Source organism: Aureobasidium subglaciale (assembly GCF_000721755.1).
Source record: "Aureobasidium subglaciale EXF-2481 unplaced genomic scaffold scaffold_22, whole genome shotgun sequence".
Classification (NCBI taxonomy): Eukaryota; Fungi; Ascomycota; class Dothideomycetes; order Dothideales; family Saccotheciaceae; genus Aureobasidium; species Aureobasidium subglaciale.
Genome location: NW_013566973.1, coordinates 169,718 through 185,033, shown reverse-complemented (window position 1 = coordinate 185,033; position 15,316 = coordinate 169,718). Strand labels below are relative to the sequence as shown.

The 15,316-nt window shown below is 51.2% G+C and overlaps 6 protein-coding genes across 6 annotated transcripts; 3 read left to right on the top strand and 3 right to left on the bottom strand.

The window, feature by feature from the left end:
• Window positions 1-1,741: 1,741 nt before the first annotated feature.
• AUEXF2481DRAFT_68749 (uncharacterized protein) lies at window positions 1,742-3,378 on the bottom strand (the record flags this gene model as incomplete). The annotated part of the gene is made up of 4 exons (XM_013485413.1): window positions 1,742-2,122; window positions 2,182-2,404; window positions 2,456-2,896; window positions 3,002-3,378. The coding sequence occupies 4 exons, from the start codon at window positions 3,376-3,378 to the stop codon at window positions 1,742-1,744; spliced, it is 1,422 nt and encodes a 473-aa protein (XP_013340867.1).
• A 1,186-nt stretch (window positions 3,379-4,564) lies between these two features.
• AUEXF2481DRAFT_68820 (uncharacterized protein) lies at window positions 4,565-7,826 on the top strand (the record flags this gene model as incomplete). The annotated part of the gene is made up of 4 exons (XM_013485417.1): window positions 4,565-4,813; window positions 4,871-5,441; window positions 6,067-6,189; window positions 6,283-7,826. The coding sequence occupies 4 exons, from the start codon at window positions 4,565-4,567 to the stop codon at window positions 7,824-7,826; spliced, it is 2,487 nt and encodes an 828-aa protein (XP_013340871.1).
• A 403-nt stretch (window positions 7,827-8,229) lies between these two features.
• AUEXF2481DRAFT_47956 (uncharacterized protein) lies at window positions 8,230-9,183 on the top strand (the record flags this gene model as incomplete). The annotated part of the gene is made up of 2 exons (XM_013485394.1): window positions 8,230-8,257; window positions 8,318-9,183. The coding sequence occupies 2 exons, from the start codon at window positions 8,230-8,232 to the stop codon at window positions 9,181-9,183; spliced, it is 894 nt and encodes a 297-aa protein (XP_013340848.1).
• A 998-nt stretch (window positions 9,184-10,181) lies between these two features.
• AUEXF2481DRAFT_32249 (uncharacterized protein) lies at window positions 10,182-11,403 on the bottom strand (the record flags this gene model as incomplete). The annotated part of the gene is made up of 3 exons (XM_013485337.1): window positions 10,182-10,632; window positions 10,686-11,126; window positions 11,156-11,403. The coding sequence occupies 3 exons, from the start codon at window positions 11,401-11,403 to the stop codon at window positions 10,182-10,184; spliced, it is 1,140 nt and encodes a 379-aa protein (XP_013340791.1).
• A 575-nt stretch (window positions 11,404-11,978) lies between these two features.
• Window positions 11,979-12,473, bottom strand: AUEXF2481DRAFT_32248 (uncharacterized protein; the record flags this gene model as incomplete). The annotated part of the gene is made up of 1 exon (XM_013485336.1): window positions 11,979-12,473. One exon carries the CDS (start codon window positions 12,471-12,473, stop codon window positions 11,979-11,981), a length of 495 nt encoding a protein of 164 aa, XP_013340790.1.
• A 972-nt stretch (window positions 12,474-13,445) lies between these two features.
• Window positions 13,446-15,227, top strand: AUEXF2481DRAFT_32247 (glycoside hydrolase family 17 protein; the record flags this gene model as incomplete). The annotated part of the gene is made up of 1 exon (XM_013485335.1): window positions 13,446-15,227. One exon carries the CDS (start codon window positions 13,446-13,448, stop codon window positions 15,225-15,227), a length of 1,782 nt encoding a protein of 593 aa, XP_013340789.1.
• Window positions 15,228-15,316: the final 89 nt, after the last annotated feature.

The following is a 15,316-nucleotide window of genomic DNA, read 5'->3' as shown; positions in this document are numbered from 1 at the left end:
ATTCGTTGCTACTGATTTTGCAGCTGTCGAGATGCACAACAACTTCTGAGACTCAGTCGATGTTCGGTGAGAGCTTGAGAGATCTTCCCTCCTATGACATTCCCGTATCTAGGAAAAGACTGCATTGCGGCAGCTAGTTCCTACGCTACTCACAACCCCAGAGATACTTTTCGCATGGCAACCTGATGTATGCCGACTGCTAACATTGAAGCCACGTCCTCAAGTTTTAGTATCGAGCTACGTGTTCTGCTTCGTCGCCACGAGCGCTTCACTCGTTATATTTTTGGCGATGGGAAAGGCCGTGTACCATTGATCAATACGAACCTTGCTAAAAGGGCGGCCAAATATCAAAGTCAACATGGTGCAAGGAAGCATTGTGAAGTTAGCTCTCACGATTTAGCACTTTCCTCGTCATCCTCTCCAGCCGGACTGAAAACGCCTTGCACCAGCATCTTACTCGACAGTCAAGTGGGTAGGACTAAATCGTCTTCCTGCTTCCAAAGCCAAGCAACTCGCCAAACATGTTGGTGGCCCCTATGTCGAATAGCCCACCTCGCCAGACGATGAGCTCCCTATCCATTCGGTACCGTCGCCGTCTTCAGAGCTGCAGAAGGTGTCACTGAGGACACCAAGAGACTCTTGAACCTCGGTCAGCCGGACATGCAGCTACCCATTTCGCCGGCAACTCAACGAAAACGACGCTCATCGATCCAGGAATATCCGCCATATCCAATTTGGCAGTCGGGCTAATCTTGATTTGTATTGCGACCGTTTAGTGGTTCGAAGGTAGCCTTCCAGAAGTTATGATATTCAAATTGTGAGTGCTTGTGAAAGATGGGAGCAAGAGGTGCTCTTATCATTACTGTACGAGATGCACTTTTTACTTCGTCTTATGAGGCTTTGACTTGCCGAACCTCGTCTCCATCCCGGTCGACCACCAGGAGCTCTTAAGAAGCTTTTAGATACAAGCACATTCATTACGCAAGTCTCGATAACCACGATCAAGCCAACATACGAGACGTAGCAGAGCTCCCATCAACAACGAAGAAGACGATGACGACAAGGAGCAGCTCCTTGTGTTGATTGGCGATGTCGAATTTATCATAGACGAAAATGACAACGAGGAAGAGTCAGAAGACGAGCCGGATGTACAGATCAGCCACTTCGGAAGAGAGGAGACGATCCGTAAGCTCAAACGAATCTCAGCTCCGGCCAAAAAGAAAAAGCAGTGTCAATCTGAGAACAGATTGAATGAAGTGACAGTGGTACTCAGGACATGTAGCCTCATATGGAGTCCAAGCTCTAGTATCGAGCTATACATGGGCAGACGTGTTGACAGCCGTGAAGTAGTTCAGACGAGGTTTCGCAGGGCGACAAGATGCTCATTGCTTTTGTCGATGGTAAACCAAACCCATAGAAGGCTGTACATGGATGAGGTCACGGAGGAGAATACGAAGATGGGTGGAGCTTGGCATGTATGAAGGAAGGAATACGTGCACAGAGTATAACGGCAATCGAGGTGGTTGGTAAATCATCAATTGAATATTCGTAGCTATTTTCTTAGCTTGACCGGCCCTTTTACAGGGTTAGGTTCATCTATGCAGGTGTTATTTATACAAGAGCGCCATCATTGCGCCAAAGGTAGGTGATGTTTTTTTTGTGTCGGCACATCCAAGGCCGTGGTATCAAAAGCTTTTTTGGTTAAGAACGACAACAACCCATGTTCATTGAAGAGATGGATCTAGCAGCACTCGCCACGACCAAGGCTGTTGGCACCGTTGGTGGTGGGGTTGGAGACACCGTCAACACCCTCGGGGCCCGAGGCCATGTTCTCGGCGGTCTTCTTGCCGTCAGGCTTAGGACCACCCTGGACATCGTCGTTGATGACGGACTTGCTGGCAGAGTTCTTCACGTTGGGGTCAATCTGCTTGTTGTTGGTGGTGTAACCGGTGTCGGAACCATCAACAAAGGCCTCGAGACCCTTACCCGCGCGAGGGTAGGACTTCATAAGCTCCTTGTGCTTCTTGAGAGCGGCGTTCATCTCGCTTGCCTCAACGTCGTTGAGGAAGACACATGAACCAAGAGGACTGGGAACTGCAGCGCGAAGCTTGCCGTCACGAGTCTAGTGGGATGAGGTCAGTCATGGTGAACAAGGGTGTGATGTTTGGGACATTGTCTTACCTTCAGGATAGCCTTGGTGGCCTTGTCAAGGATGTCCTCGGTGAAGTTGTCGTCGTCCATGGAGAGACCGACACGAGAGAACAGGTTGAGAAGTCTCTTGTGCTCCTCGTCGCTGAGGAGGCCTCTCATGTTGGCAAGAGTGGCCGAGTAAGCCATGTCGATGGAGATGGCGTGACCGTGACGAAGAGGTGGGTCAGGGATCAGCTCGTGGAGAGGCGACCAGCTGTTCTGATGTTAGTGGAAATATCTTTGCGAAGGATAAAGATTGACTTACGTGTGACCGTAGGCAATGACTCTGTCAAGACCAATCTCGTGGAGGTTGGGGGTCTCAAGCTTCAACATCTCGTGGATACCGCCACGGTTGATCTTGTCTGCGGCATCACGAACCTCCTGGGGAGCACCCTCACGGCGACCGAAGCCGGTGGAGATGAGCTGCTCACCGTACTTGTCGAGCAAGTTGAAGGTGTCGAGGTGGGCACAGGTGGAGATCTTGATCAACTCTGCGAAACCGTTACGGATCTGAGCGTCGGGGAGAGTGCGAAGGAAGCTGAAGTCCAAGAAGGTGTTCATGGGAGCGTGGTAGGCACCAAGACGGTTCTTGTAGTTGTCGTAGTTGACACCAACCTTGATCGAGACGGAAGCGTCAATCAGACCAATAACGGTGGTGGGGACACGGATGAAGTTGGTGTTTCTACGGTAAGAAGCACAAGCGAAACTGTGAACGGTTAGTAATTGTTCAAAGGTAGGAGTTGACCGCTTAGGAGATATTGGCCAGAGTGCCTTATAGATCTATGGCGGTGGATCTTTGTTTGTGTATTACCCGGCAACGTCGGTAACGAGACCACCACCAACGACCAGGACGGGCTCCTTGCGGTAGACACCAAACTTGTTCATCGAGTCAACGATGCTCAAGAGGGTCTCAATGGTCTTGGCCTTCTCGCCAATCATGGTCTTGTGGATGGAAAGCTCGAGCTTGTAGTGGTCGAAGTACTTCTGGATCTCGTCTCCGTAGACATCGAAGATGTTTGCGTCCATGACAGCCAGGGCTCTGCCCCAACGCTGGTAGCAGTCGGCAAGCTGGCTGTTCTTGGTGTCAAAGACACCATCCATGAACTCGAAGTCGTACTCGATCTTCTCGTATCCGGAGACATGGAAACCAGTCTTGGTCTCCTGGACAGTAGCGTTCATGTCAGACATAATTAAGGTATTGTATGCGTGTTGAACAAACGCAGGGAAAAGTTGAAAAGAGGATGAGGGGTTGATGAGAGCGGAAGAAGAAAGGTGAGTGCAGGAAGATATCGGTCGAGGAGGAGCGGTTTTCATATATTCCTGCCAGCAACGAGATCGGCGGATATCTTGGAGCACGGCACTGGAAGCTCGAGTGCATCACGTCAACAGCTAGAGGACAGACTCACGCTAGCTCGGATCCAGGTACATAGTCTCAAGGCGCATCGCTCCGCAGCACCTGCTATCATGGGCGTGCTTCCAAGGTCAGCCCCGTCTGGCCGACACAGAAACTAGTGCCACAAACTTGCACCGCCGCCTGCACCGGCCAGGTTCGTAGGCCTGTCAATCTCTGCAACATGCAAGCCCATGAGGCTTCTGCTGCCATGGATATGGAACACAGCGGGCATGGCAAACGTCCAATGAGCATCGTAGACTAACAGCTCAGCTTCCCTGTTGGGCTTGGGCCGTGGGGTCCATGTCGTGGGTAAGAGATCCGCCTAAACCATGTTTAGTTTAGTGACCCACACAGATCTGATGAGTTCCTGACATCAGATATTTAAACTCGGAGCTTTTGTCGAGACATTTTCTGGGGTTCCCGTATTGCGGCTCAAGTTGTCGTCTGGGCCTTGGAAGCACGGATTGTGGACACGGCATGTAAGGCTCGTCAATGGGTGACAACCATCTGACAGCATATTGATGGAATCTGCGAGTATACAGGGCTAGGTTAAATCAACCGAAACCAAATCTATCTTGCCAGCAAATCGAGCTGTTTGGAAATAAACCGCCCATGCCTGGGAGTCGATGCGGGGCTCAGGTGAGGGGCAGATCTGGCTTTTGCGTCAGTGCTTCCTCTTCGAGTGACGCTTGCATGATGGTTGGATTCTCCCGTTGCAGAGTCTTGCAGCTTCTTGCAGCATTACCCCTCCTCTTAGCTCGTAAGATCGCGTCGTCGCGAGTGATCTACTTTGGCTCGTCAACAGATAGTGGGGCTCGTCGCGTCACTCCGATAGCTCAGCTCTTGGGAGCTTCTGCCACGTAGTGCTTCGCTTGGAACCCGAGTGAATTGAAATCATTTATCCTGTGCAACCGCTTTGGGAACTCGTCGACTCGACACTGGAATCTCGCAAACCTCGACACTATTACAAGAAAATTCACAATGGCACAATTCGATCAGAGCAAGGCCTACGCCGAACAGGAGGAAGTCTTCTTCGATGATGGTCGCGAACTCGAGCTTCTGCATTATGTCTACGGCAAGCCAGAGATTGAGGAGATCCGCGGTAACCCCCAGAAAGTACTTGCTGCCATTGATGAGTTCGCGAGGACAAAGAAGTACCTCATGAATGTAGGAGAACTCAAGGGAAAGATCGTCACCGACTTGATCTCGGAGGTCAAGCCAGAGACCATGGTACTATTCTCCAAGGTCCGAACATTATACGCAACAGACAGCTTACAATGCACACAGGTCGAGTTGGGAGGCTACATTGGTTACTCCTGCATTCTTTACGCCGACGCTGTGCGTAAGGCTGGTGGTAAGCGTTACTTCAGTCTCGAAAGAGACCCTGTCTTTGGCGCAGTCATCGCCTCGCTGGTTGATCTGGCTGGTTTGAGTGACTTGGTCAAGGTCATCATTGGTTCAAGCGCTGTCTCGATCCAAAGACTGCACAGCGAAGGCATCCTCAAGCATGTCGACATGATGTTCCTCGACCACTACAAGCCCGCCTACAAGACCGACCTCAAGCTTTGCGAAGAACTCAAGATTGTGACTCCTGGAACAGTGCTGGCAGCGGACAACGTCATCAAGCCCGGCAACCCGCCCTACCTTGAGTATGTCCGTAGCAGCGTTGCTGAGAAGCGCAAGGCCGCGGAAGCATCTTCAGACGAGAGCAACCCCGACACCAGATTCGCCGACAGAACCTCCAAGCAGTACGCCAACAGACAGGCAGAGGAGAAGCTGCAACAGTCCAAGGGCAACCCCAACTTGGTTTACGAGAGCAAGCTCATCAACAGCTACGAGCCTTCGGGTGTACCAGTAAGTCGAGAGTCTCCTCGACCTCAAACGACTAGCATTGACATCATTCACAGGACGGTGTTGAAATTACTCGTTGCACCGGCGAAGAGTCCTCGTAGACAGAGCCCGTGCTTCACGCCTCACAGCAGCCGATCTTGCGGGAGTAGAGCCTCCGGGGCGATTGACCACGATTTAATGTATATACGCGCACCAAACATCCCTACATACAACTCTGGTGGAGAGCGTCGAAACGAACGAAACGGAACATATAGAATCGGCTCAGCAAACTACAAGCGATATCGTAAATTGTATCATAGTAAAAAGTTGTTCGCTATTCAATTTTCACATGCCAATCTGCATAAATCGTAAACAAAGGAGTTGTGAAAGGTTGCACAGCAAGCTGAAGCTGTCTTTGCCCCTCCGACTCTTTTCGTTGCGCTCTGAAGCTTCGTTGAACTGCCGTTCGCCCTGCCTTTGGTGCCTCAACGATCGGAAGTGTTGGCCATCTTGAATCGCCCTCTTGAAGGAAGCACTGACGCGATCGTGCTTTGGCTAAACCCAACCAAGATTTCCTGCCTCGCGTCTAGGATTTGGTGGCATGTCGATACATGGCCGAGGTGCTAGATGGATGACGTTTGGCTAGCGGAAAGCATGTGAGAACGGGACAGCTATCCACCGAGCTATCGTGGAGCTATCCACCGAGCTATCGTGGAGCTATCGGGATCAACAAACATGGCTCCTCTTGTGCCATGCTTCAGTCGTGACAGTGACACGTAGGCTCACAATCCTCTCGCTAACGTCCTGCGAGTGCTGTGTTGCCAGGAGCTCTCTCCTCGAGGCATCCTTCGCTCTCTCACCTTGTGCAGCCGTCATGCTTACTGCTGAGTCGTCGCGCCTTGCGCATGCGCTGCAGAATATCAAGCTGCTCGCATTGAGCTTCTTTTTCCTCCCGCTCGATACATTCATCCTCTTTTTCAGCTATGCGGTCCGCATACTCGTCGCCTTTCCAGCGACTTCACACCGCGCTCGAGTAAGATCGACCTACACGCGCTACTTCGAGCCCCGCACAGTGTTGGTGACTGGTGTGGGCATGACCAAGGGCCTCGTCCTCGCTCGCCTATTCTTTATCGCTGGTCACAATGTGATTGGAGCCGACTTTGAGCCACCATTCTTGCCAATCACTTGCGGGCACGTGTCTCGCTCAATAAAAGCTTTCCACCGTCTTGCGAAGCCTGATGGCACCAGAGAAGGCTCGGCCAGATACTGTCAAAGTATTTTGGACATTGTCCGCAAGGAGAAGGTCGACCTGTGGGTTAGCTGCTCCGGTGTAGCAAGCGCTGTCGAGGATGGCCAAGCCAAGGAGATGATCGAGTTGCTCACAAAGTGCAAGGCAGTGCAGTACAATGTAGCCACTACCCAGAAGCTGCATGAGAAACACTCCTTCACCGAGTACACCAAGTCTCTTGGCCTTACCGTACCCGAAACCCATACAATCACCTCCAAAACTGCTGCTTTGAGGGTTCTCGAAGATGTGCGACCATCGGGCAAGAAGTTCATCATGAAGTTCATCGGAACAGATGACTCTGTCCGAGGCGACATGACATTGTTGCCATTCGACTCGGTACCTGCAACAAAAGCACATATTTCTCGTCTACAGATATCTGAGAGCCGCCCTTGGATCCTACAACAATTTATTGATGGTCCTGAATACTGCACTCATGCATTGGTCGTCCGTGGCGAGGTCAAGGCTTTCACTGCTTGTCCTTCTGCTGAGCTACTTATGCATTACGAAGCACTTCCCCAAGATTCCGCCCTTAGCCGCAATATGCTACGCTTCACTCAAGAGTATGCAGCAAGCGACCCTGAAAATTTCACCGGTCATCTCTCTTTCGACTTCTTGGTTGACCATGAGGAGGCCGAGCGCGCAAAGAGAGACCCCAATATGGTCGTCACACTATATCCTATCGAATGCAATCCTCGCGCTCATACCGCCGTTGCATTGTTCAACAGCACACCCGAAATGATTGAGAAAGGATACATGTCTCTTCTTGAAGAGCCCACTACGCCGAAAGCAGAAGGCTCCAACGGAGCTTCCTATACCCCGCCCGTGTATCCCCATCAGCCTGGTAAATACTACTGGATCGGTCATGACTTGACTACATGCATCATACTCCCAGCCCTCTCGCTCTTCAAAATCCACGGAAACAGCTTTGGCGAAGCTTTGGACCACTTTGGCACCTTCCTTGAACACTTGTTCTTCTGGAGGGATGGAACATACGAGATCTGGGATCCACTTCCAGCTTGGTGGCTGTACCACGTCTACTGGCCATTTCAGTTCGCAAAGAGCTTGGTCTCCGGCTTCAAGTGGAGTCGGATCAATGTCAGCACCACAAAGATGTTCGGCTGTTGAAACCATAAGAGGAGGAGTGATGAGATTCACGATACAAATGATACGAGTTGAGCAGCAGCTCATACTACCGCGAGAGAAGCATCTGACTTGGGTCAGGCGCAATGAATATAGTCAAGTCCGCTGAGACTGGCACGTCAAGATATAGCTTAAAGGTAGGTTGACACTTGACAAAATTGCCTGCGAAGATATCGTGTACGACCACTGTTCACACGTGAGGCGATGGCCAGTTTTCATGCAGCGGCTCTGTTGATGATGTCACACCCATTCGGGTTTACCTTTAATTCCGGCTGCTTAATCACATCTTGAACAATATGAATCAGTATTACTTGCTCAGCTTCATACCCTTACTCTTTTAAATCCATCAATTCTCCTCTGAAATTTACACACGAGTTATTTGATCACAATGTCGGATTCCATGATGCATCACGCTGGTATGTGATCGTGAGCCACATGGACGATATAAAGACGTACCTAACTCCATTCATTGATAGGCTTCGATTTTACTCCTACCATTCACAATGATACCTACGACTTCATCTCAACAAAACACCAGAACTTGCAGGGCAAGCGTGTGTTCATCACTGGTGCCTCCAAGGGTATCGGCAAGGAGACAGCTCTATCTCTTGCACGCGCTGGTGTCTCTAGTATCGCTCTTGGTGCTCGTAGTTCCCTCTCGGATCTCGCCACCGAAGTGGAAAAGACAGCTAAGGAAGCTGGCCATTCGGCACCCAAGGTCATTAGCATCAATTTGGACGTAACAGACAGAGCAAGCACCGAGCAAGCAGCCGAGACCGTGAAGAGCGAGTTTGGTGGTCTGGACTTTCTCTTCAATAACGCCGGATACCTCGAGATATTCAAAAACTTTGCAGAAAGCGATCCTGATGAATGGTGGAAAACCCAGGAAGTCAACATCAAAGGTCCTTACCTGATTGCTCGTGCTTTCATTCCTGTTCTCCTGGACACGAAGGATGGCGACAAGACCATCATCAACACCAGTTCTATCGGTGCTCACATCGTCATGCCTGGCGCTAGCTCATACCAGACATCCAAACTCGCACTCCTTCGACTTGGCGAGTTTATCCAGATTGAATATGCCGACAAGGGCGTTCTTTGCTATGGCATTCACCCTGGCGGTGTGATGACCGAGCTAGCCGGCAGAACACCTAAGGAAATGCATCACGTGCTCTCTGACCAACCTCAGCTGGCTGCTGATACGATCGCTTGGCTCATCAACGAGAAGAGAGATTGGCTGGCCGGTAGATATGTCAGTGTCACCTGGGACATGAAGGAGCTTTTGGATAAGAAGGATGAGATAATCAAGAAAGATCTGTTGAAGGTTCGCATGGCCGTTGACTAAATTTGGCTATTATCAGTATATACTTGCACACATCAACGAATGAGCACTTGTTTGTAACAGTAAAACAATCGGAAGGTATGTTCTCTTTGTTTTGTAACGAACGTTTCTAGTGACGTCATACCATGTGCAGCTATACTGTATCGACCTCTGTAAAGTCATGCTTGGTGATACAAGCTTTCATCTGCCATGACTCAACACCTGTGGCTAGTGGTAGCACCCTGTCCAAATCTTGAGAACGCTATCATTGTTCCATATTTGGTACTTTCAGAGAGCCGGAGTGGGGTACCCCTGGACCGGAACTTGTCATTTGAGTCCCATCGACATCATTAGAGTCAATCTGGCCTTGAATGAGCTACAGGCACCGGGATTCAGCAGGTTGTTCTTTATTTTGATGTTGGCTCTGAATCGATACCCGAGAACGCACAATAGACGGATGATGTGGTGGCACAAACATTGAAACGATAGCCCAGCCCGAGCGTAAAGAGCCCACGAGGACATTCATGGCAAGAGTAACCTATATACTGTGGTTATGATGCGGATAAGTTGTTGATATGAGCTGAGACACTCGTGATGGGGACGACCCTGACCGCCCAGGTCTGGATCGTGGACGAGAGTCAACATCCAAAGCGTATCATCAGCATATTGTGTGTTGGTCAGTGTGTCTCTTGGATGGGTTGTTGTTGGTCCCTGCTATACCAGATCATAGGAAATCATATTCGATCACCCCACCTGTCTACACCTGTCCCCCATTCACCCTTCGTCACACCAATCATGGTCCATTCTGCCGCCCAAGCGTGAAAGCGCGGGAACCTGACAGCATCGAGCCCATAACTATGGATCTCGTCTTGCCACAACTTAGTGGAGAACAGTTTGTTAATATGCGCCTGCGGGACAGGATACAAACGCTGAAGATTCATGCAATCAACAGGACCCAAACTCCTCGTCTTTGTGGGACCTGTATTGCCTCTGTCGACGTTCCATTTGTCCCATTTGTCAGCTCAGTAGAGTCCGAGAGGACCAATGTGCTGTTGCATCCAACGCGACGACAAGCTCTTAGGTACCCTACAGTACATCATGGCTGCAGGATTGCCGCGCCATATATAAGACGAGATGGCATGACCGACTTCATTGGAACGATCGCCAGCGAAGAAGGGCTCGAAAATGTGGTTGTATGGTACATCACCTGGTATAGCCATAGCCGAAACCTCGAAATAGGCACCGCAGACTGCATGTGCAAATTCGTGGATGAGAGTGTCTGCAAAAAGAAGTGTGCTACGAGTAATCGCCGAGTGTTCATCGAGGTGAATGTTGTCTTCAAGAGGAATCCCAGCAAGATACTGTGTGTCGTTGATATATCTTCCGATTTTAGGTTGCGTAGGATGGTTGTCCAAAAACATTCGCATTGCGTCTGTGTAACCTCTACTGATGTAGATCACGGAGGATCGAGTTCTATGAGACGATGTCAACTATCTTAGAAGACAAGCTGGAGCTCATCAACATACCCAACTCCGTTGGCACCAAGCGCCACTTTGTTCTCATTGTCAGACCAAGGCACATTGACCCCAAAAGCTTCGAAGTCGCTCGCCACTGTCTTGATGTCTTGCATTGACCAGACCATATAACTGCGCATATTTGTCAACCTCTCATACACCGCTGTCTGGGCGACATGGTCAAGGGGATCGCTAGGTCTGAAGGCGGCACATTTCCCGATGTATGGAACATGAAGCCACGGCACCGAGCGGCTTGGAACAGTGAGTCCGGCAAAGAAGCACGAAGTGTCAGGGTCGTCCAAGATAGCCGATGCTAGACGTAATGCGGGCTCCATGAGCGTGTATTCACCAGGCTGAAGTCCGTGCCACATATCCTCCATCAGGACAGGATGGATGATATAATCAGTATCCAGGCGACCCGAGGGCATCTGAGATTCTGTTCGGTATGCTGTGCTGTTGACGAAGCCAGCCGCATCCATAACTTAAGTCCATGTTTGTGAAATAGAGGATGCCAATCTGGCCATCGACTAGGGGGACCAAGTTTCAGATCCCTCTGTTCAGTGGGCGGATCATCCATGGAGGCGTAATTGAGCTGTGAGTCTAGGCCGAATCGACGAGATTGAATCCTGAATTGATTTGTGACAGGATTCAGCCTAGCAACGAAGTTTTCCGCGAGGCCAGAAGGAATAGCTAGCGGTGGGTCTGGAATATTGTAATCGTGAGGGGGCATGGTGTGTAGTATCTTGCTAGTCACGATACGAGCTCGTTTCTGCCGTCGTCCGATGTATGCATGCGCATCTCAGTCGATCGATGGAATCTTTCAGCCGGATGTGGAGGTGGACATCACAAAGAAGAACAACGAACCATACATTTCATACGGCGCCTCACAAACAACGATACCCTTTGACTCGTTTTGCTTTGTGTCTTGACAAAGCAGCAGGGAAGAAGAATTTCGCTGCGATGAAAATGTTGCTGCTGCTGGAGAACCTTCTCACAGTGACAGACAGCTGTTGTATGTCGTTGAGAGCAAGATCCGCCAACCATGACGGTGAACATTTGCGAAGCCTCTCGACACGGACGACCAATCGTAAAATACTTGGACCTGGTAGACACAGTGAGAACAAGATCAAAAAGACCAACGTCCACTTTCCGCATCTTCTCGATGTGCTGATAGTAATGCAGGGTCTGGTGCAGCTGATTCCGCGGACGTTTGGCGACTTTGCTGCCTGCTGATTCATGCAAGGCACCACGAATCTGTGTAACAGAAACACAAGCTTGAGGGAACACAAGCTCAAGTGGGTAAGCTCAGCCAGCGAGTTGGACGTTTTGCTCTTCATCATCTTCAATCCCGAACAACACTTTGAGCCAGAGACTGCAACCTTTGCAGCCAGTGATGAGTTCTCCATAGCGCGACTCATTTTCCAGTTCGTCTTCTGTGACCACAAACCCCCGATCCTGGCCGCAACGGCAGCCTTTCCACCATTCGCCTGACTTCTCATCATAATCCAAGTCATCAAGGTCTACAATATCGAGTCCAGTGTGAAAGATCTTTTCGCCACGCTTGTTGCGCGTGAGCTGCAGACGCAAATCGCGATCATAGTCTACTTTGGCTTCGGGTTCTGACAGAGTTTTGTAGGCAATTGTGATCGAATCCACGCTTTGAGATGCACCTCCAGCTCGCAACTTGTCCGGGTGATGTTCAAGCAGGGCTTTGCGATACGCCTGCTTGATATCCTGAGTGGTCAAATTGCCGTCGAACTGGCGATGACCGAGACCCAACGCCTCATAGTGGTTCGCCATGAATAGAACCAAACCACTTGTTGCAGAGCAAACAACTTCTCTTTGTCACGATCGCTTGTTGGCGACAGGATTCATGGGCGCAAGACTTTTTTTACCGCCAAGCAAATACTGTTGCCCCGCCTTTGGCTAAATAAGGCAAGGCGTTCCTGATCAGCAAACGGGGGCGGATCAAAAGGTCGAACGCTGCAACATCATCCGGCAGGCACGCTGCCGCCACACAGCGGCTGAGCTGCATCGTCATCGAAGACTACGATAACGTGGACCAACCTTGTTGTCTTGAGGTACAGCGAGCTCGACGCAAGTGTTGAATTTTCCGCAGCGGAATGATTGTGATACTGCCATCTGCAAGCCATCTTCAGGCACCACATGTCAGGAGGACAGCGTCCATATATAGTCCCATGAGACTACCAGAGACACCATTGACGCGAATACGATCTTTACCGTCACGCTATTACATACGATCGCCCTCTTGACATCCTTCTCTTGGAGGCCGTCGTATCCCGCTTTGCCCGACTGGGGTTGAATGTCTTGACATGCCAACCTTTGGCGGACGGCGGCGGCCCAACAAAGGCTTTTCCGCCTTTACTTTGGTTCTTGGCCGCGCGGATCTGATTTTTCGTTAACTTTGTCGACTGAGCCCTCCACGCGATGATGGCGTACCTGCAGTGATGGGCGTCATGCTGCTATTTTCGGTGCCCTTTCATGGCCCAGAGCCGGCTTGGTTTGCACCGTCTTGGTTCGTCATGCGACTAACCCATCAATTCCCCACAAGAAACTTCATGCTCTTTGGCGGAAGCACGGCAGGATCGATGTACATCGTACACTTTCCTCTGTCGTCGTCACTGAGGCCCACTAGGTACAAAACAGCTCGCTTCCTTCTTCAATCCAATTTCTTCTCTCAAGCTTGTGCCCTTTCTCCCATCACATACAGGAAGCCTTTTATTATTCTTCCTTAGCATAATCATCATCAACATGAGATCTGCTATTCTTTCCCTTGCAGGAGGTGCCTCCACCGTTCTCGCCGCTGCCCGTGGTTTCAACTATGGCTCGCAGGGCAACACTCTTGAGGCTTTCGAGTCCCAATTCCGCACTGCTCAAGGTCTTGACACAACTAGCGGTTGGAACAGTGCTCGTCTGTACACCATGGTTCAGGAGGGTACAGCAAACACTGTAATCAGCGCCATCCCTGCTGCCATTGCGACCAACACCACTCTTCTCCTTGGTCTTTGGGCATCCACCAACCAGGATGCCTTCAACAACGAGCTCACTGCTCTCAGAAACGCCATCACCCAGTACGGTTCGGCCTTCTCCGACCTCGTCGTCGGTATCTCGGTCGGTAGCGAGGATCTTTACCGTATCTCTCCCACCGGCATTGCTGCCAACTCCGGCTACGGCCAGTCACCTGACGTCCTCGTCAACTACATCGGTCAGGTCAAGTCTGCCATCTCTGGCACCGTTCTCTCCGGCAAGCCCGTTGGTCACGTCGACACCTGGAACAGCTACACCAACAGCTCCAACGCTGCCGTTGTTGCTGCTGCCGACTTCATTGGTCTTGACGAGTACCCATACTATGAGAACACCGAACAGAACTCGATCTCCAACGCCGCTACCCTCTTCTTCGACAAGTACAACGCCGTTGCTGGTGTCGCCGGTGGCAAGCCCATCTGGATCACCGAGACTGGCTGGCCGGTTTCTGGCCCTACTGAGAACTTGGCTGTCCCCAGTGTCGATAACGCCGAGACTTACTGGAAGGCCGTTGCTTGCGAGTTGATCAACCGCAACATCCCTACCTGGTGGTACATTCTCCAGGACTCTGCTAGCCCCAGCTTCGGTGTTCTTGCATCCGGCGAGCAGCCCAAGTACGACCTCTCTTGCCCCAGCGTTGCCACCAGCAGCTCTGCCGCTCCTACTAGCTCTGTTGCCAGCGCCACCATGCCTACCTCCGCCGCCTCCAGCACTACTCTCGCCATTAGCAATGCCGTCCCTACTGGTGGCGTGCCTTCGTCATCTGGCGCTGCTAGCAACTCCGCTGTGTCGTCTGCTGCCGGAACCACTGTTCTTCCCGTCACCACCAAGGCTGCCACCTCAGTTGCTGACAATGGCGAGACCGTCACCCTCTACTCCACCACTTTGATTACCGTTACCAACTGTGGCTCTACCGTCTCAGATTGCCCTACTGGCATGTCGACTGCTATCTCTGCCAAGCCCAGCGTCACTTCTGCTGCAGCCTCCACTGTCGTCCCCACTGGTGCCCCTGTTGCCTCTGGATGCCCTGCCGACATCAACGGTGCTTACCAGTACCCTCACTTGATCGTCCCTGTTGACTCCAGCAACCCTAACAAGGCTTACGGTACCCAGTACAACGGCACTGTCAGCCCCAAGATCTCCACCATCTTCAACTTCGACATCCCCGCCTCGTACGCTGGAAAGACCTGCTCTACTGTCTTCCTTTTCCCTCAGCTTAACCAGCTCGAGACCTCCAGCTACTCCTTCAACAACCAGGGTGGATTCACCATTTCCCTTCTGAACGGCGTCGCCACCGAGTCGACCACTTACTCCAATGCTCCCGCTGTCGCTAAGCAGATCGGCTCTGTTGCCGCACTCCAGCGTGGTTCGTCCCACACTCTCAGCCAGGACGCTTGCCCTGCCGGCCAGAGAGTCTCGTTCGAGGTCACCTCCACTGGCGGTCTCGATCTCGAGTTCTTCCAGGACTACAACCCCTCTCCTCTGGGTCTTTACGTCCGCGCCTGCTAAACGTATCGCCTCTGATACCTCTCAATTAGACGGCTTGTTGTTGGACATTCTTCTTTTCCCCTATCCAGCATAACGAAAGACAAAAGCAC